This window comes from Toxorhynchites rutilus, chromosome 1, assembly GCF_029784135.1.
Source record: "Toxorhynchites rutilus septentrionalis strain SRP chromosome 1, ASM2978413v1, whole genome shotgun sequence".
In the NCBI taxonomy this organism is placed as follows: Eukaryota; Metazoa; Arthropoda; class Insecta; order Diptera; family Culicidae; genus Toxorhynchites; species Toxorhynchites rutilus.
Genome location: NC_073744.1, coordinates 159,122,738 through 159,144,647, shown reverse-complemented (window position 1 = coordinate 159,144,647; position 21,910 = coordinate 159,122,738). Strand labels below are relative to the sequence as shown.

Genomic DNA, 21,910 nt, shown 5'->3' with positions numbered 1-21,910 from the left:
TCAAACCCCTCCACGATTTCCAGAACATCACACTGGGATGAATAATTGCCTACGTATTATAAGCGTAAGCGTGCCGGCGTTATTACGATGTGAAAAGTAATTATAATCAGTTGTTCTAATCATAAAATGGATAATCATAGCCGGGTTTGTTTTGTAACAAGTTATAGAGAATAAGTGGTTTATCGAATCTTGTTTGAATAAAAATTGTGGTTGACCCTCTTATAACCCGTTCCATTGAATGGATTTTTTTACAACAATGATCAAATCATCTTTAACTTTACGAAAAGAATGTTCCATCTAGTACAGAATCATTTCATACGCTAATGAGGCTTGACGGGGAAACCCGTTATAGGGAGAACAACAAAGTTGCTACAAAATGACGTACTTTGTTAAGCTGCTGACTTGATTATTCCAGCCCTACATTTCGCCATCGGAAATAGCTCCTGATCGTGTTGTTGGACGGTCAATCAGTTGCAAATTACGAATTACCATGCGAGAGTCAACTTTTACCCAATTCGGAATATTAAATAATAACTTAGAAAACGCGCGAAGAGTGCCCTAACGTGTTGGGTTAGAAAATATACAACTACTTCCTCTGGTTCTTCAACGAAATCCGTTGCACTTGGTATAATACATTCTTACCGATTGTACCTCCTATACCCCATCGAATACGAACGCACTCAATGTGATTCCCTATTCGTTACTCACCGACCAAATGGAATCTATTATCAATGATCTTCACCTGTGAGGATTGATTGTGTTAAATCGGTTCCCCAGCACGATACACGCTAACAGTAGAGCGCGCGTGCTCATCGTGATAGGACGGATTCTTGCGGTGTATTAGATCACAAACAAGTGCAGCCAAAAAAGTTCGTTTATCAGTTTGAATTCTACGAGTTAGATCGCGAATGCATACCTTCTCCAACCACCCTATTGGGCTGCTCCCGACGGAGGAAAACTATGACCCGAACAAGCCAACGATCGCCGAGTTCTACTCCGGAAGAGATATCTTCGTAACGGGCGGAACTGGTTTCATGGGAAAAGTGCTGATCGAGAAACTGCTGCGATCGTGCGGAAGCGTGAATCGCATTTTTATTTTAATGCGGGAGAAAAAACAAAAGACCATTCAAGAACGCATCAAAGATATGCAACAGCAGCCGGTGGGTGACCCTCGCCGTCGCCGTTATATGTTGTTATTTATGTGATTTGTTTTTTTGGCAGCTATTTGATCTACTCCGTGAGCGACACAAAGATGCGTTGGATAAAATGATTCCGGTTGGGGGTGATGTATCACTGCTCGGGCTAGGTCTATCGAGTGAGGATATTCAAATGATGCGAGATGTCTCGATCATTTTTCATGTGGCGGCTAGCGTTCGGTTCGATGACCCCCTGAAGGATGCTATTTTGATGAACACTCGTGGCACGAGGGAGGTCATGCGTCTCGGACAATCACTGAAGAATCTGTGCGTCCTTATGCACGTTTCCACGACCTATTCTAATCCCGATCGTTACGTTATCGAAGAAAAGGTGACCAGCTTTTCTAGCCGCGAAGAACGCTACGAGTGAACTACAATGGCGTTTTTCTCTCCCTCAGATTTTTCCTGCGTATGCAGATTGGCGTGATACGATCAAGCTGGCCGAACAAATGGACGAAGAAACGCTGGACACATTCGCACCCAAGTATATGAGTTTCCTGCCAAACACTTACGTTTTCACAAAGTCACTAGCGGAACAGATCGTGGACGAATACAGAGAGGAATTGCCGCTGATTCTGTTCCGCCCATCCATTGTCATCTCATCGATGAAGGATCCCATTCCTGGGTGGATGGACAATTTCAACGGACCTGTGGGCCTGCTGGTTGGCTGTGGGATAGGAATTTGCCGAACGATGTACTGCGATCCGAACAATGTGGCTGATTTCACTCCGGTCGATGTGTGTATTAAGGCTATGATCGTTGCAGCGTGGAAGAAGGGAACAGCCGTAATTCAAAGGTAATTTATTGGGTGTGATTATTGCTCGAACATTAAAATCAAAAGAAGTTTTATTGCGTCGCTGACTGACGCACCGACGGAAGAGGAATAGGAACAAGGTTGAACAATTAGAGTGATACACGGGATGATGTTAATTATTCTGCCAATCTGCTATTGTATGATCGGTGATCCAATGAACGGTAGATTTTGCTTGAGTCAGCAAGCTGAAGGGGAGAAAAACCACAGAGGTCAATCCAATGGGGTAATTAAAGTGACTAGCAATAATGCTGCTTGGGCCGCTCAACACTCATACGAATGGAGTGTTCGTGCATGTTATGCTTGCCGCACGAGGGCAAATAGCAGTGAAAAAAGTTAAATTTTATAAGCATACGATTGACTGCGGCGATGAACTTTGCGCTCCTGAATATTTAATGTAACTTATTTACGACTGAAAGTAGATAGCCGCTACTTTCTTTCTGAATGTTTACAACAGTAGGTGATGTTTTGTGTCATTTTGTCCTATGTCCATAACATAGTTCACGTTTTGTCCCACAGTATGTAAGATAACGGGGTAGCAGTGCCCTATAAAGGCTCTTCCTATCTGGGTTACTGTGGTCATGCATTGTCAGACAATCGTAGCGCACATAAATCGGGTATCTACTGTACCACTGTTTCGAATAATTTACCGACTACACTGCGTTTCATAATTATAGAACCACTCCATTTTTCTGAGTTTCCAGAGATATGTAAGAAGTCGGTTGAATTATATGCACCAACACAATTATTCCACATCTCATAACTACATCAATCTTTCTTTGGCACCGAGTGGAAACAACAATACTGGCAATACTTGCAAGAATCAAATTTCTTGCCACATGTTAGAAAAAAAAGAAAAAGTCTGAATATTTGCCTCAGCAGAGATCCATTATTCATACCCTAGCGCAAATATCCCTCTTCCGCAACCTCCCTCTTTGTTTATATTTATTTTCACAGCTGCATAATTTGCACCACCAAGCAATCGTCCACCATAGCATCAAAATATTAAATGATCAGATACAAATGGGGTTTGATCGTAGCGAAGATGTGCTATTCGTACATACGAGTTATGAAGCATGCACGTACGCACACAAAGCCCTATATCGATGACTAGAAGCAACTAAACATACACAAACTTATCTTCGCTTTGGCTTTTCTCAACAGGAGCCCTTTTTAATAATATTTCCGGTCTCGATTAGTTTAGCCGTCTTCCTTGGTGGAGATAGTTTTGCTTCAGTCATGCGAAACCAAATCACACACAAAATTTAAAAAAAAGCATAAAAAGCAATGCCAGGGACATCAGCGAGTAAATAATTTGGTCGCGCCCACTGCTCAATCCGAAACGAAGAATTATGATGACGTTAAACAAGGGAAAACAAGCGATATTCATTGCTTCGTATCTAGAATGATACTGAAAGTTTGCCTTTGCGAGTTACAATATTTATGCTCTAGGCAAATATTACCCTTCGTTCTTAATCTTCTTCTTTTCTTGGATCACGGAGACTTTGAATCATTCTCTTTCGTTGCTCGCCGATAAGTTGCTCGTTATTAACGGCATGGGTTGGGAAGCTTACAAATGAGCAGAACAAATGTGTGGGAAAATGCTTCTAGTTTTCATCTATTTAAACCGTTTACATACCTGGGAATTGTAATATGAAGCATACAAAACAAATCTTAAGGAATTTTCGATTCGTTTGATATGTAAATCACCAAAATCCGTTCGTGGCAAATATAGTTATTAACGAGAACTTTATCACCCCTATTCTGTATTTCGATCGATTCGAAATATTTCGAACGACTTGATTAAATTCCATTCTGTATTTCGTTCGAGTTGTATTTACATTTCGTTCGATCTGTTTCTCTTAGAACATTAAAGGGACAAAACGTTCGAAATAGGTGAAGCGAAATTATAGCTCGAACGAAACAACGATTTCGAACGAAATGGAAATCCGTCGGAATACAGAATTGGGCTGTATATCATAAAAACGTGACCTGTTTTCTGACTTGGCACCCTTAATGAAAGACGTAGTTCTACGTCAAAAAAGTGTGCCCAATCGCTACTCGCTCCACTGCGTCATTTGTTTGGACTTTCATTGTCTAGCGGTAAATTTCCTGTCCTTTGGAAAACTGCGTATATGTATAAAATTTCAGAGCTGAGAGCTTTCCAAAATCCATCTTCGTACATTCGTACTTCGTCAAAATCTTGTTGTACAACTTTCGAGCGCGTCTTCTAGCCACCAGGTTTTGCTTCAGCATCCCGCTTGGTTGCTTGCAGGCACGGAAATTATGATAACCTTCTCGCGTACGGATTCTTCGGATGGTACTTTGGATAGAGTTGTGTTTTTGGGATATCGTAGTCTGGGTTTGTCTTTATTGTTCACACTACCTTCAACCTCAGCTTCCGATCGTAAGTTCCACTACGATGCGTGCTCTGATCCACCCGAACAACAGTTGTGCGATCACGGAAACGTTTCAGCACATCATACAGGATAACTTCAATAAAACGTACATTTCACCTTCAAAATTGTACGTTGTTTCGAATTGTACGTTATATCGAAGCACAATAAAGAACCCAGAAACGTAGCCTATATCACTTTATTGTGTTGCTATTTGGTTAAAGTTAATGAACAAATTCAACTAGAAGAAGAAATCAACCTTTCTTATATTTCCCTTCGTACTGTTGATTAAAGCTTGATTCATTCAGAAGCCGGAATCACAAAAACAGTTGTATTCCGTGAATTTTTACCATCGATAGATATAGGTTTTCTAAACAATTTTAAGCAAAAGATTTTAGATACGCCTACTACGGTCACCGCTATAAAATAAACAGTGATTCAGGATTCTAACTGAATCAAACCTTACTTGTTTGGTACCTTGTGTAACCTTCTCAAAGACGGATTCAACGCACAGTACAAATTCTAGTTTGAATTCAGGAATTTCGCGAGTTCTCGAACAGACGCTGATGGATTTTTCAAATCATTGTGTATCATCAATCATTATATTTTGTTTCTGCTTGCCAAACTCGACACAACGTTATCTTGAAATGATGAGGGCAAAATGGAGGTAGCCAAGAGCTCTAACGATAGACAACCCATTACTCGCATTTCTGTTCGTTTAAATCAAACATTCTCCCTATTTTCAGCACACCCATCTCGCCGGAATCCCCCCAGCTACCCGTGTACAACTGTTGTATCTCCAACCTGCGTAACTGCACAATGGGCCAGATCGTAGATATGGGGAAAACGCTATCAGATGAGATGCCACTGGACAAATGCTTGTGGGCCCCGGGAGGAGGTATCACCCAGATTCGCATCCGAAATTTCATCCGTGTCATGCTATATCATATTTTACCGGCAATCCTAATCGACAACATGCTAAAACTAACCGGCCAGCGACCATTGTAAGAGACGATCAATGGTTAATAACTCCACATTTGCTAATTCTTTATTCCCACAGTTTGGCCAAACTTCAACGGAAAATATACAATGCAAATGTTGCCCTGGAATACTTCATCCTACACAATTGGGACTTTAAGAATAGCAATTTCATCCGGCTAGCGTCAGAGATTAAGCCAGAAGACAAGTACACTGTTGCCTAAATAATAAACTGTGTAAGCAAGATTTATGTTTGTTCAATCTTTCAGCAAGGACTTTTACTACCGGGATTTCATCGAGTTCGATATCACGCTATACTTCCGAAACTGCATTCTAGGGGCACGGCGCTATTTGCTAAACGAGAAGGACGAAAATATCCCCAAAGCTTTGACCAATTTACGGCGATTAAAAATTGTGGACAAGGTGTGCAAATTTCTGATCGCCTGCTGCTTCCTGTATTTAATCTTCATCAAGCTGGACCTGCTCGGATTGGTTCTGTATCTCACATCATATCGAACGAAGTACAATTTAGAGTTAGAAGCAATGTAATACAAAATTTTCGGAATAAAATTCTTGGAATTGATAAATTCAGGAAATATAATCGACAGAAGGGAAATTTCTCTATATGCCTCACAAAACCCATTAGATCTACAGTTCACTTTGCTGTTCATTCCGTTTGTATTACTTAGCCCTCACATAGCTGCTTGCGCCGCTTATCGAACCCACTTTAGTTCAACACGTTCGTAAACTTTACTACTCTTACCACATCAATTTAATCCCACTGTTATATCTGGTTGGTTGTATTAATAGAATCAACTAATGATGGCAGTAGAGGTTCTTATTCGGCAGCCTTAACAAGGGCTTCCGCAACTTCAACGGCTATACCCGCTTCGGCACGTTCCTAGAAATGAATATTCGATTGTTACAAAAAAACAAAGAAACCATTAATCACAACATACCACTTCGGACGAGGCAGACGAGAGCTGGCTCTGAGCGTTAGATAGAATCTCGCGACAGGCACCAGAATCCAAATCCTCAACCGGATGAGCCTCTTCGGCTAGGACCTGCACAGAAGAGTCCTCATTCACGGTAATGGTACCGCTGGAAACAAACACCTTCTTGGCAGCACCATCCTGTTCGTAAATGGTGACCACTCCTGGTTTCAGAATAGCTGTAATATGCAGGAACAAGTTAGTACCACTAACGTCTTTTTCATTGAATCCATAACACTAGACTAACCAAGGGTGGGAACATGCTTCGGAAGGATACCAAAAGAACCACTGAACGATGGTACATCAACCTGTCGAACGTTGGTGGCGTCATAAAAGACCTTGTTGGCGGCTGCCAGCGTGAAGGCCATTTCGTCAGCGTAGCCGCGAGACTGTACGGCACGCAGTGCCGGACGGGCCGAGCTGACCAGACGAGCAGTGTTTCTCAAAGCAAACGACATTTCTTCGGCTGCTCTGGAACGATACAAATTATGTAATCCAAAGGGGAAGGTGAAAACAATGATTTTTTCGTCTAATCTACTAGAGTGCTACGAAACTGCATAGCCACAGGGCCAGAAACTAATTATCGATAATAGATAGTGGAGAAACAATAGAATAAAGCACTTACTATTGGTATTAGGAAAAGTTTCACACCGCAAAACGAGATAATGTGCGCAACCACGAAGAATGTCTGCCGCGGGTTGTCAAAAAACTGAATGATATGTTTACTATAGATGGTGCTGCTGTGCATTGTCGGACTATATATAAACATGTGATTATAGCACAGTAAAAAATATTGGAATCTTTTAGGTTCAAGTGCAATTTTCAATGATTGTAAAAGATGTTTCCACTATGCTGTATTAGGGTAAGGTGACATTGGCTCGGAGTACGCACGAAAATTTAATTGTACGAATAGAAACAAACAATTTTGTTCGATAGAAGCTGACGAATTCGAACGAAGCAAGGGAGAAGCAATGTAACCACACCAATACAACTCAATGTGGTTGTTTACTTTCACTATTGCATACAATTCGTACGACCACTTTTCTGCATCCAGTGTCACCGCCGCCTTAGGCCGAGGTGCGGTGCAATGCGATGCGATGCGAAACGATTAATTGGAGCTCATCGCATGCTATGACACACTGATCGCTTTAGATCGCGCGTTTTTGATGTTTCATTCCACTCCATTCTACATGTAAACAACCCAGCCAGATATAATGACATGTTTTCATTTTGTAAACAGTTGAATTGTGAGATCGTTTTTATCTGTGAACATGGTGAATGGAAAGCCTTTAAAGTAACATTTTCATTATATGCATTATACTTATGACAGATATACAACTGTACTAGCGTTGTACTTCGAAAATTATATGTCTGTCACCATGTACAGCGCTAGAACCATGCAAGCAACTCGGTACAATCACTGTACCTGTACTGACCTGTTTTAACGCTGTACATGGCTACAGTTGTACTATGCGCAGCGCCATAGACTTAGCACTTGGCACTTGGTAAACGTTCTTCTCATTGGCTTTCTCTTAAGTAAATAACTCAGACTGGAAACATTTTTGTTGTGTTTGATAGTTAAGACGCTAAATAAATACCTTTTTCGTTGAAATATATGGTGAAAATTGGAAAAAATTCTGATTGTCAGTTTGACATACGGTGCAATGTACAACCAAAGTATGTCTGTCATGGTACGATGGTACCTGTACAACGCTGTATATGTACAATGCAAGTACAACTGTATGTCTGTCCCTGGTATTATGTAAATTAGAATAAAGTTATATGATTTTTCGAACAAAACGAAAATAATAAGTTAACAACTCAATTTTTGTTTTCGTTCGATGAGTTCGGTTGTGAAGATATTTATAGATAAATCGTCTGGTCACCATCACTTGCGTTCAATCGTGACAAAACACTCCACAAACAGTTTCGCCGCATTGAAATCCGCATCGCATCGCGTTTAATATGTCAGGTCCGGTCGGTTTGCATTTCATTTCCGCATTCGTGAACGAAAGAGCTTTCCCGCAAACGAGCGCGCGCTCGCATCGCATCGCGTTCACTATGCTCTCGGCCTTAGGTGTTCGAGCATGACTATACGGCTTTCTGATAAAATAGATACTCGTTTGGAATGCAAAACATATTGCTGCTTCATTCAAAGCATCCTCCATTGGAAGCCACAGCCGTATCCCATCTTTCAGGCAAAACAATTATTCCACGCTGGTAGAAGTTTTGTTGTTTTGAAGCGACGCAGTTGTGAAGCCAACAGCTCAGACCAGAGAGATCCACGAACATGTAGTCTGGCGTTGCTTTGCTGAAAAACTAACCTGTGTCTGTCTATTCTTCCGTTTGTAGCCATGGGCTGGCCAATCCTCCACAAGTCTTTGTTCCTTATGGAGTGTATTATTTGCGTTAGGAAATCCAGCCGGTATACCACGCCACGCGGCACATCCATCGTCAGCGGTATGCGATATGCATACTCAGCAGAATGAAATAATAAAAAGGCCACAGCCATGTGGCTCGCTCTCTTTTCTCACACTGGACGTCGGCTAGGGAATAAGTAGGTTAGGAATTTAATAAAACTCTTTTTTAAAAAGTATATAAACAGGAAGAGTTTCCTTACTGGCGCAGCCGGTAGGATCCCATCAGGAGGTTTTAGAAAAAAAGTGACAAAGTGACAGTGAATGCTTAGTAGTGATCACCAGCAGCAGCACCGAATAATCATTCTGGAGCATCGCTTGGACATCGCCCCTAGCAGAACGACAACTATTGCCCGCCTCCTCGGGGCCTACATATCAGCATATCGAATGCTGGAAATAATCGTGTAAGTACACACATTTAATTATACTTAACTACCGAAACAATGCCAGACGAAAAGTGCAGTGAAATTGAGCAGCTCCGTAACACGGTTGAGGAGCTTAAAACAATGCTCGCCGGGGGGCAGAATGACGATCTTTATCGCCTGCCAGATCCCATCAAAAATTTGTCCGAGTTCACGGGCAACAAACGAGAATTAAACTCGTGGTTGGAAGAAGTTGACAAATTATACGATACCTTTAAAGTGAAGGGACGAAAGGGTGCTCCTGACACATTAAACATGTTCTATCTCAGAGCAATAAGAAACAAAATTAAAGGTGAGGCACGCACCATTCTATGTGCCAACGGGAATCCCAGTACTTTACAGGGGATTAAGAAAATTTTGGTCGAAAACTTCGGTGACCAAAGAGATTTTACTACTAACCTTTCACTTTTATTCCATATCCGTAAAGGTGACAAAAACAATTCGAGATTCTTTAACGAGGTTAAAGAAATCAATACTAAGTTGAAGGCTAATCTTCAAATGAACCCGCTTTCACCAAACGAAATTATCGAGATGATAACAGTCTCAAAATATTTGGACAATATAGGGGAGCCACTTGCGTCCATTATTAGAAATTCTAAACCTTCTACACTCGATGAAGCACACTCAGCATTTATGCTTAATGCTAACGCCGAGACACGCGCAAAAGGGACGGTAAAACCAAAAGCATTCGGAAATCAAGCACACCAAAGTAAATTAAATTTTAATAAACCCCCACCGCAACAGCAACAACAACAACAACAACAACAACAACATAAGAAACCATATCAGCAATACAGAGCGCGGGTTGAGCATAATAATAATGAATCAAATGGAGCGCAAAGCGCTATAGTGGACAATGACTCGGACGATGACAATGACGACGAATCAGATATCGCAGTGGAATCCAATGAACTAAATTTTCACGTGGTCAGATTGAAAAACTCTCGAACTTGAATTTTATACCATACATTCGTTTTACGACTTCGAAAGGTTATTTAAACTTTCTGGTCGACACAGGGGCCAATAAGTCGTATATAAATCCGGAACATGTCAAAACCGCTAGCAAGGTATCTAATCCTGCGGTTGTAACAAACAAAAATGGTAAATTTGTAATAGATAGCGTTATACATGCTAATTTGTTCGCAGAATCCTTCAGTGAAAAATTGCCATACCACGTGTTTAAATTTCATCCATTTTTCGATGGCCTTATAGGCTACGAAAATTTAGCGCGCATGAACGCAATCATTGATACAAAACATAATTTTTTAAAAATTGGTAACAGAGAGTACTCTTTCACAAAGTACTATCCTTCAAACATAAATTTCCACAAGTGGCGTGAAAAACTTGGTGAGATTTGTACTACATCGAATGGCACATTTTTAATTGAGCATGAAACAGATATCAACTCAAATGTCACTGTAAATCCTGGCTTATATGTAGCCGAGGATAACAGGGCAACAGTATTTCTGTCTGAAAATGGAAAGAAAAGAAATCACAACTTAAAACCATTCGATAATGATCCTTACTTGTTGGAAGACAAATGCAGTACAGGTAAACTAAAATTTCCTGCCGATCATTTAAACAAAGAAGAAATCCGCCTACTGGTTAAAACCATGAACCATTAACAAAAGAACTAAAATTGACAGACGCCACTGGCAGAGTGACCCGACAACGGCTTTATCTGGAACAGTTCGACTTTCGAATCATTTACAAGAAAGGAAAGCAAAACGTAGTCGCGGATGGGCTTTCCAGGATTCCCCGCATGGAACTCAATCTTCAAACGTTGGAAAGCGAATGCTTTGAAAATCACGAAGTATATGGTCCAGAAATTATCAACAAATACAAGAACCAGCTTATATTAAAAATTACTAAGGATAAGTCTAAGAGCCCACATATAATATATAATACTTTTCCAGGTCAAGTAAGACACATTTTTCATAGAAATTGATGGAGACCTAACAAGGATTTTGAAGGATTATCTGGATCCAACAACGAATAACGGTATCTTTGCGCCACTCGACATTTCTTTGTCGTGTCGAAGGATAATTAATAACACATTTAGCAAGACCTTAAAAATTAACTTCTCCAATCTCAAACTTCCAGATTTGATGTCATCAGCGGACCAACAGGAATTCATCAAACGATGTCATAATTTTAACCACAGAGGATGGAAACTCACATACAGTGAGCTACAGAAATCTGTATACTTCCCAGGGATGTTATCTAATGTCAAGACTATGTCTACTACTCCAGGGCGGACACTGCGATGTCCGCATACACGATTTAAATCAAAACCCTCTAGCTGTTGTGTCATTAGGACCTGCGAGAATAAGCCATAACTATGTTAGAATTATCCACCGTATAAATGTAAGTTCTATTGAATCCATTATTGAAAAACTGATTGTAATTGCAAATGAAAAGATAACACATAGACACATCCTGAGCCCACTTATAAAATCTAAACAAGAAAAATTGTTAATAACTTTTGAAAAACTGAAAACGCCAAATATTAGACGATTCAGACGATGGGAAACCCTAGGAAAAGCCTGGAAATATATATCAGGCAGCCCGGATGCCGAAGATTTGAAAATCATTAATACCACTACCAATACACTAATTGAACAAAATAATAAGCAAACAGCAATTAACAAGCAATTTGAAGAAAGAATCAATAACTTAACAAAAACTATCTCTTTGCTAGCTACCGACTATTACAAGTCATATAATGAAACAATGGATGGATTTGAATCAGTTAATCTTTTATTTAATTTAGATGAGCTCATCAAGAATTTAGAGATAGTAGAGGAGGCTATAACTTTAGCTAGGTTTAATATACCAAGCAGCCGCCTCATCAGCCCAGAAGAAATCTTCGCAGCACAACAGTTTCTCACCAGCAACAATTTCGAACTAGATTCCTTCGGCACTATTCTGGATATCGCCAGCGCTTATGTTCTTCGAACCTCACATTCAATTATCTACACCTTAAAAGTTCCAAGAATTAAGGATTTCATTTATGAGCTACACTACATCGAACCAGTCATAACCAATGGTACACGTGTTCATCTATCTTCAAACTACTATCTAAAAGGACCCAAATCTTACCATATGCAAAATTTATGTCCTAAAACCAGAGGACTTTACATTTGCCAGGAGTCGCAGTTAGAAGTAGCAGGAGCATGCATTCAACAACTAATGAGTGGAAGTTCTGCCCAATGTATGGTTGAGAAAACGTATGGTCAAAATTTTGTAAAGAAAATCAACGACGCCAATATCGTTGTAAATGATGCAAACATGACTATGTCTTCAAGCTGTTTTAAACACACGAAAGACTTGCAGGGATCTTTCTTAATTCAGTTCTCCGGATGTACTATCCACCTAAATGGAGAGGAGTATACAAATCTCGACGCTGAAGGACCTGCAACGTCTTTTATTCCAACCACCGGGTTAAAGGTAAACGCCACTGAAATCATCAATCGTATGCCTCTAGACTACTTACAGAAACTTCATCTAAATCATCGAGAACACCTGCACAAGCTCAACTTGACGACGACAAACATACACGGAAGTTTGCGCACCTTCAAGTGGATATCCTTTGGTTCATTCTCCGTTACAACTCTAATCATCCTTGGAATCATTTTCACCTTGGTCATCAAAAACATACTTCCACCATGCAATAGAACCAAAATCGTTATCAAGGGAGACACGCCAACGGGTAGTATGGAGGACATTGTAGATGAATATATTCAGAAGAAACCGAGGGTTAAGTTCATACCACAGCAAGATAATTGAGGAAAGCCGAGGACGACTTTCGACTAAAAGGGGAGCCGTTAGGAAATCCAGCCGGTATACCACGCCACGCGGCACATCCATCGTCAGCGGTATGCGATATGCATACTCAGCAGAATGAAATAATAAAAAGGCCACAGCCATGTGGCTCGCTCTCTTTTCTCACACTGGACGTCGGCTAGGGAATAAGTAGGTTAGGAATTTAATAAAACTCTTTTTTAAAAAGTATATAAACAGGAAGAGTTTCCTTACTTTGTAAGCTTTGATAAGCGAACGATGACTCTCTGTTGTACTTTTTTCCCAAAAAAATGCTTTAAAACTGCTCACAAAAATCTGTGTTTCAAATATTGAATTCGACACATATTCATCCATATTCCGGAACTTGATCGGATTTCGCAAAACTCTTCGTTCTGGCTTTTATTCAAATATTTTTCGTTGATTGTCCTAGTATTTCGGTTCAATTTTTTTATTCTTTATTTGAGAGGCTGGTTCGACTCTGTATCAACGGCAGTAGACATTTTCGCAATATTTGGTTAGAAACAAATCATTTATCACACATCACACATATAAAAACATTTTCAGAACATCATTTAACAGAATAAATGTTAAAATACCCTTTCATGGAGGGGAAGAACAAGAATCTTCTTGGCTGATCCATTGGTCACTACTTTAGATCTTGAAGATTCGGCAAATCATCGTATTTCGTACAACCATACAGGAAATGTTCGATGGAGTTGTAAAGTTGGCAGTGCTCGCAGAGTAGACAGAAAGCTGCTCATTAGAATCCATGTGAGACCGGTCCTCAGTCTGGTCAGGATTCGGGGAGCTCTCATTATTTTTACGTCATTAAACCTGGCAATCGAGCCCTTGAGTTTTCTGAGGAACTTCCCCCTCTCTGCGAAACACCTTCCGGTCCAAAAGGTGCGAAAAGTGTTGGTGATCCACAACATCACGTCGTGAACCGGCACCTCCCGAGTGAAAAACAGTCCGATGTGAACGATTCCGACAATCCAGTCGGCCGCTCATTCCTTGCGATGTCGATGTGTTCGGAAACCCACATGAGCAAAGTGTCGGGCAATATGTATTTCCTGATGGTCGTGCCTATGAATGCTTGGTGCGACCAGGTCCAAACGTCCATGGGTATAAGCCATCTAAATGTACTCTATCAAAAGAAGAGTGCCCTGTGTAAATTGATATTCGATTACAATGAGAGAGTTTTTCTTTTCATTGAAAGTAGTCCGACAAAAATTGTCTAGCCCCTCGGACAATGTGTCACAGAAGCAGCAGGGAAGAAAACACTGAGCTGTCATCATCCGGCTTTCCCTGTTTTTCACTTCTCATCAGTCGTCAGCCGAGAAGTAATTTACTTCGCCGCCATTCTGGTTTCACGTTGCATTTGACCGTAGTATTTATACTATAATATAATCGATAGTTTAGTGTGTGAAACAAGTATACTACAGGTGAGTAAATCGCAAATACGGTAAAACGAAAAAGGATTACTACAATATGTGGGTGGAAAGCACTCTGTCTAATGGGGGCGTTTTTCTTCGCAGATCTCTTAGAAAATGCTGTCCACCAAATCGGTACTAGTGGTACTGGTACTAGCTCTCCTCTCACTGGGATCCGCTCACGATGAGGACACCGAAAGCGTCCAGTTGACCAGCGATAACTTCCAATCTGAGATCGCGGAAAGTAATTACTTTGTCATGTTCTTCGCCCCATGGTGAGTATCGGCTTTTTCGTTTATTCATAATAGGCAGGAAGGAAAACGCAAATAGGTGCAACATATTTTTAGCCGCCTCCCGGACTAATAATTGCTTGCCGGGTTAGAAAGTGTTTGTGACATTAGGATGAATCTTTGTTTGATGTTGTATAGTTGAAATTGACAAAGCCAAATAGAACGTCTTGATAATCGGACAAACGAACATTTTCATTTCCTGCTGTGCCTCTGCTATCGCAATCTTTCAAAGAGCATGTTTAATTACATGGTTTTCTTCTTATCTTGTTTTGTGCTGATGAAGTTGTTTAGATAATTCAGAACGGTTGCCAGATTTTATATTTTGTGAAATGTTTTAGGTGCGGTCACTGTAAAAAGCTTGCCCCCACTTGGTCCAAGCTGGCCAAGAATGCTAAGGAGAATAACCTTGCCAAAATCGGGCGTGTGGACTGTACCATCGATGGGGACTTGTGCAGTGAACAGGACGTTACCGGCTATCCAACGCTCAAGTTCTTCAATGGTAACCAGGAAGCGGTAAAATATCGTGGAGCTCGTGAGCTCGAAGCTTTTGAAAGCTTTATTCGTGAGCAGCTGGGTCTAGAGGATGAGAACAATTCGGAGGAATCTGTTGCTGAGCCACCGAAGCCAGTTTCTCCGTTGGTTGAACTGACCGAGGATACCTTCGCCAAGCACATTTCCAGTGGGAAGCACTTCGTAAAGTTCTTCGCTCCGTGGTGCGGACATTGCACTAAGCTAGCCCCGACTTGGGAAGAGCTCGCTAAGACACTGGAACACGACAAATCCATTAGTATTTCCAAAATTGATTGCACTCAGTATCGTCCGATTTGCACCGATTTCGAAGTGAAGGGTTATCCTACTTTGCTGTGGATTGAGGATGGCAAGAAGATTGAGAAGTATTCTGGTCCACGCACTCATGCTGATTTGAAAGAGTACGTCTCCAAGATGGCCGGTGGATTGCAGCTGGATGAGGCCGCTGAAAAAGTTGAAGGCGCGGAAAAGGACAACACTTCTGCCGTTGTCCAGATATCCGAGCCGGAATTCCTTCACGTAATCGAGAAGGGCGTCACCTTCGTGAAGTTTTACGCCCCTTGGTGCGGACATTGTATGCGGATGGCGCCAACCTGGGAACAGCTGGCGGAGAAGTTCGTTGGAACGGATCAGGTTAAAATCGCGAAGGTTGATTGCACCCTGGAAATCAACAAGGATCTCTGCAGCGAGCAAGAGGTAAATGGTTTCCCAACTGTGTTCATCTATAAGAACGGAGAAAAATTGAGCGAGTATAATGGGAACCGCTCGCTAGAGGATCTGCACGATTTCGTTACCAAGCATGTTGGTGCCCACGATGAGCTGTAAATTTCTTTTTTGATAAGGGGTCGGGCGAAGCGATTTGTTTCGAAGATTCTCAGTACAATTGTGCGGCTCGGATGCGAAAAGTATGTAGCCAGTGTTTCAATTCTATCCTTGTATTTGGTAGGGCCAATAGTGGATAAATAAGTACGACGAGAGCAGACGGAACAACTCTATGAAATAAATTGTGTATCAAAAAAAGGAATGTCTACAAATAGTAGAATATAGAAAAGTGTAAATTCAAATCATTGTAGAGAAATAATTCCCCATAGATTAAGGCCGATTACACATTATCCGGTTTCAGACGGAACGGTTTGAAACCCAAATGGCAAATTTCGACCGTACCAACTTCTTTACGGCACCGTGATGCAGCCGTCTACTGCGACTACAATGTCCGGCCCCGGACAAGCATTATACGCGATGACAATAGTGTTGTGCCGACGTCTGGAGACATCAGTTTGGGAAAGCAAATCATCGTCTATAAGATTATTAGACCTTAAAACAGTTTTAAGTTGCTTAATTTTTTGAATGAAAATTTTTACTTCATGTTATTTTATTACTTCAAACACGTAGTACTGACTTTTATTTAACCATTTTTATATATTTTTTCATATTTTCACTGAAACTCATAATTGTAATATAAAAACATCATCAAACACAGTTCTTGTTCAGAGGGGTTTCTCCACTTGCAAAAAAACGTGTTACTCCATTACAAAAATAACATATTTTATAAGAAGAAGGTAATTTTCATTCATAACTTTTATTTTCAAACATGTGTTTATTGCACATGAAAATCTATTATCACTATCATTTCCCAAAAGCAGAGCACGAAGTTCCATGCCATCAGCGCGGATTGACAGTTGTTTGTCATGTCTGTTAGTATTAGTACAATTCAGGCAGTTTTTCGTCCCATGTATTAGTATGTGTGTGCTATTGACGTTTGTTTGTTTTTGAAATTCAGAATATGGATGGATTTCTACTTTACTCCTTTATTTCGCTGCTGTGGAACAAGTTTAGTGATGCAGGTTTCTGCTCAAAGCAAAGCTATGGTCAGCGATTTTATCGAGCTGAATGTGAAGGTCAGTTTTCGTTAATTTGAACACACCAACAATAGCTCTCTACTCATATTCTTATTGGGTATTCCACACAGTTCGACCTGACCCGGAAAGCGATTGATGACAGGGCTCGGCTCGAGGAGCTCAAGACCAAACTGTCTGCCATGTGACCGGTGATCAAGATGTTCTCCTGCCCGATGCAGAAGCATCGGCTCTGTCAGAGCGAAATCATCCAGCGGTTGGCATATCTGATTCGGTCATTTTTCGCCTAGGATCCGCGTATTGATAACTATGTATTTAAGCGAAATGCGCTCGAGAAGCCGTCCCTGCCCCGGGAGTACGCGATCGAGGAATTGCGAAATATGCTGAGCGCGATTCTGGATGAGAATCTGCGGAAGCAGCGATGAAATAGTTTTTGAAGGAAAATTATGTTGTTTTAATCGTAAAGATTCATACTGCAATGTTGGAATAAAAAGACACTCTAGAATAGATGGAGTATCTCGTAGGCAAATTCTAAGAAAATCACAGGAAGTGAATAAATAATTGAGTAGTGCCCTTAGCTTACGAAATGTTTTTTATTGGTTCATTCAAATTCTATTGGAAATATGTGGCAACAGAGCGTATGGATTGAATAATACTGTTTGTGTAAGTTTGGAAATAAAACAATTTAGCGTATGGATAAATACACCGCAACTGGACTTTTAAACTTATTTGTCATTACAATTGTATTCTGAAATGGGGCGAGAAGATTCACACCTTCGACCGCTCGATCGCACCTATCGGTAATAATACCGTTCTGATGCAGGGTGCGCGTCATTTTCGCAAGAACCGCAATGTTTCTGGTGTGCCACATTTTAACACGGCCGTATATACTCTCCAAAGGAACGTAAATTTGAGAAGACTCGTAATTGCTGCAGCAGCCGTGTTTTCAAGGTTTTCCGTATGCAGACGGCTACATGTAGCAGGAGTATTTGCAGCAATGTTTATCTGTCAATCCACTATATAAATAAATGCACGTATGTGTATGTGAGAGATGCACGGTTTTGTGTAGCACCAGGTCTTTTTCACATTGTTTTCCGATTATCCGTCCAAACCCAGCGGTGCTTTTTGAAACCGGTCCGGCTGAAACCGGATAATGTGTAATCACCCTAACGGTCTAGTGCTTATCTAATGTCATAGCGTAGGTGCAAGGTGCAAAACGAAACATTTCAAACTTCGGCGTTAGCTTTGGTAAATGTATTCAAAAGTACGAAATAACCGAATACTCGCGATTGATTCGAGACTAGGATTTACAAAGAACTTTGTTATTCATTTGCTTTACAATTGATAATGTATCATGTATATTTCAAATATAATCATATCTTCATACTATCATTTTCGGTAACAAAAAAAAAATAAAAACTAACGATCCAGCGAACTTCGTTCAAACATTGGTTGGTAAACGACTGGACTAAGCGTACCAACGGTACTTCGCGTACATGCAGGTATAAAATAGACCTTAGCTTCTTGTCCCTTACTTGACCCTGCCTCCTGCAGTGTCGGTAGGGGTACGAGTGACCATAGTGAAGATCGAGGATCCAACCCCGGTGGGATTTTGATCGTATGCTGACAGGGTAGGGTGGCTATCCGAGAGTTTGTTCACCATTGAAGAATCTGAACGCTCAGGTCGACCAAGAGGAGGAGTTCAGACCGGTAATTGGTAGGTTCAGCGCCCATCCGCGAACCAACGCTCTGAAACTTATCGACTTTGCTGCCTCTAAGTACATTGCCATGCGTAGCACATTCTTCTCGCACGGTTACACCTGGAGATCACCTCAGCAAACGGAAACACAAAATGACCACGTTTTGATCCACGGTCGGCACTTCTCGAATCGAATCTAATCTGAATTGGATGCTGCTCACCTCGACGAATGCTGAAAAACCTTGAAAGCAGCAGTTAGTAGTACAGCAGATATCATCAATGGGCTCTTTCGAGAAAAAGCGCCGCATGAAGGAGAAAGAGTGTGAGAATATGGAAGAGATGGATACATTGTTCTGGAGAATCGCGGAAGTTCTTCCGAAACAAGAAACAACATGAACATGAATGCCTCCAAACGATCGGTGATCGAAAGGTGAAGGCTGATGAACACCTAACAAGAGACCAAGACGGTGTTAATGAGGACTACACTAGTGCAGTGAACAACGAAGACGTACCACTCCCGACGATGAGTGAAGTTAAGGAGATCATTAATCAGCTAAAGAACCACAAAGCAGCTGGTAATTATGGTCTTGCAACGGAGCTCTTCAAGACCGGGACCGGAAAAACTTGTAGAGTGTATGCACCGGTTGATAGTCAGGATCTGGAACACAGAACATCGACCGGAGGAGTGGTAGGATGGGGTAATCTGCCCCATCTGGAAAAAAGGTGATAAGCTGGATTGTGGGAACTACCATGCAATCACGATTCTGAATTGTGCCTACAAAAATCTGTCTCAGATCCTCTTCCGCTGTCTCGCCAATAGTTAACAAATTTGTGGGTAGTTAAAAGATCGGATTCATGCCCGATTGCTCGACGACGGACCAGATTTTCCCACTGCGGCAGATCTTCCAAAAAAGCCGCGAGTATCAGGTCCCCACGCATCACATCTTCGTCGACTCCAAGCCTGCATATGATCCAATCGACCGACGACAGCTAGAGAGAATCATGGACGGCTTTACGGCTTTCCCCGAAAGCTGACAAGACTGATCCAGGCAACGATGAACGGTGTGTGGTGCAGTGTGCGGATCTCAGATGATCTGTCGGAATCGTTTTAGACTCACAGCGTACTTCAACATGCGGGACACGATGCACAACAAGTCCAGTGAGTTTATCTGCTTCGCCGACGACATGGACATAATCGGAAGAATTCGAAGACGCATAGTCAATGGAAGTCGTGTTTCGCCAATCCTTAAGGTCCTACAAACTCCGACCCCGTAAGAAACCCTAATTCGTTCGGTTGTTCTCTATGGGCACGAAGCATGGGTAATGCTCAGGACAATATACGGTGGGGTACAGGAAAACGGAGTATGGAGAAGGAGAATGAACCACGAACTGGCGCAATTCTACGGCGAACTCAGCATCCAGGAAGTCGCCAAGGCTGGACGAGTGCGATGGGCAGGGCATGTTGCTAGATTGCCGGACCGCAACCCTGCAAAGATGCTGGTTGCATCGAATCTGGTAGGAACAAGAAAGAGAGGAACCCAGTGAGTGAGTTGGTTGGACCAGGTGGAGCGACACTTGGCAAGAATCGGTGCAGCCGCGAGTTGGAGAACTGTGAACTGTGAACTATGAACCGCGTGCATTGGCGGAACAATGTTTTGAATCAGATACAATCTCTTCAAGGTATGCAGCATCATTGTAAATAAATAAATAAATCGCGACATGTTGGAAGATTATTTCTGGCCACAATTGAAAGAGTGGTCTCAACGAGACGATGCTACTTCAGTGTTATGCTCACATTTTTAGGATATCACTAATATATGCAATTTCTTTATTGTAACGGCCACCCGGGGGATTTTTCGTCAAGGAAATTTCCTTCGGCTTGCACTGTGGTAACGCGTATTCTAGAGCTTGCCCCTCGGAATACATTCAAGGTGTGTTATTTGGCTTAAGGAATCTCAACTAAATATTAATAAATGGTGCTAGTTAATACATACGTTGAGACAGCAAAAGTTCCATAGGGAACGTTATCGCCATTCAATATATAGGGCCACCCGTCCAACTCTTCAGCTCCACTTTTCACAGATTCTGGTGAAAAGATGCAAGAGTTTTTTTAGTAATGATTATATAAGAACCGTTGTGCTCCCGTGCCGAGTGGTTAGCGTCATAACTAACATGCCGGGTGTTCGGGTTCGATTCCCGTTCTGGTCGGGGGAATTTTCCGTCAAAGAAATTTCCTCCGACTTGCACTGTGATCACGCGTATTCTAGAGCTTGCCACTCAGAATGCATTCAAGGCGTGTTATTTGGCATATAAATCTCAACTAAGTACTAATAAAAATGACGCAAGTAATACTACGTTGAGACGGCGAAGTTCCTCTAGGAACGTTAGTGCCATTGAAGAAGAAGAAGATATAAGAACCGACCATCTAACAACATTTCAAAATAATTTTCACTTGTTGGAAAATTTATAACCGCTTTCGAGCATGCTAATCTCAACTTATTTGATTCTGTATTGTGTATCAAAAAATGAAACAGCAGTTCATGAGATGAAAACAGTTTCAGTAAATTTAACTTCACCATAACGTTCTTTCATAAACTGTAATAGAATTCATGAATTCATGCGCTCAAAGTACAGTTGAAGAATACACGGTTTGTTTACATATGCATTATACACCCATAAAATCCGGTAGAGGGCGACATTGTACCTTCTATGTTCAGAGTTAAAATGATATTCCGCTGTCGCTCTTGTTGCTCCTTTTGATCGCAACCATTTGAGGAACACAACCAATGGACCAATCAGAACGAAGCAAGTGGCATAATGCTTTACATTCCACAATTAATCAGTTGTTTATCTCAAGAAAAATAAAATGTTATTCATTGTGATAGATGCGAGAAAAAAATCCTATCAATTTTTGCGATCTATTAACAAATGTTCTAGTTATAAGCATTCGAAATCTTTATTTTTTCTACATGTTTAGTGTGCACCCCCGTAAAGTCCTGTTAAACGTAGTCCTACGTCAAAACATAGAACCCCACCAAGACGGGTCTATGGTACTAGGTGAGGCCGTTTCGTCACTAAGTTGGTTAGGCGA

General features: G+C 41.3%; 3 protein-coding genes across 4 annotated transcripts; 2 read left to right on the top strand and 1 right to left on the bottom strand.

Moving 5' to 3' along the window:
* Positions 1-503: 503 nt before the first annotated feature.
* On the top strand, positions 504-5,971 carry LOC129770654 (putative fatty acyl-CoA reductase CG5065). The gene is made up of 6 exons (XM_055773612.1): positions 504-1,160; positions 1,222-1,527; positions 1,595-1,992; positions 5,150-5,407; positions 5,464-5,589; positions 5,651-5,971. The coding sequence occupies exons 1-6, from the start codon at positions 909-911 to the stop codon at positions 5,928-5,930; spliced, it is 1,620 nt and encodes a 539-aa protein (XP_055629587.1). The 5' UTR covers positions 504-908; the 3' UTR covers positions 5,931-5,971.
* A 59-nt stretch (positions 5,972-6,030) lies between these two features.
* On the bottom strand, positions 6,031-7,106 carry LOC129770661 (ATP synthase subunit delta, mitochondrial). 2 transcript variants are annotated; one of them, XM_055773625.1, is made up of 4 exons: positions 6,999-7,106; positions 6,621-6,844; positions 6,341-6,552; positions 6,031-6,282 (listed from the first exon to the last, which is right to left on the bottom strand). In XM_055773625.1, the coding sequence occupies exons 2-4, from the start codon at positions 6,829-6,831 to the stop codon at positions 6,220-6,222; spliced, it is 486 nt and encodes a 161-aa protein (XP_055629600.1). In that variant the 5' UTR covers positions 6,832-6,844; positions 6,999-7,106; the 3' UTR covers positions 6,031-6,219. The 2 variants fall into 2 exon arrangements, with proteins under 2 accessions (XP_055629600.1, XP_055629607.1); XM_055773632.1 differs by having other exon boundaries at positions 6,621-6,839; positions 6,999-7,101.
* Positions 7,107-14,300: 7,194 nt separating this feature from the next.
* Positions 14,301-16,328, top strand: LOC129762924 (thioredoxin domain-containing protein 5 homolog). The gene is made up of 3 exons (XM_055761539.1): positions 14,301-14,458; positions 14,552-14,721; positions 15,075-16,328. Exons 2-3 carry the CDS (start codon positions 14,564-14,566, stop codon positions 16,087-16,089), a joined length of 1,173 nt encoding a protein of 390 aa, XP_055617514.1. The 5' UTR covers positions 14,301-14,458; positions 14,552-14,563; the 3' UTR covers positions 16,090-16,328.
* Positions 16,329-21,910: the final 5,582 nt, after the last annotated feature.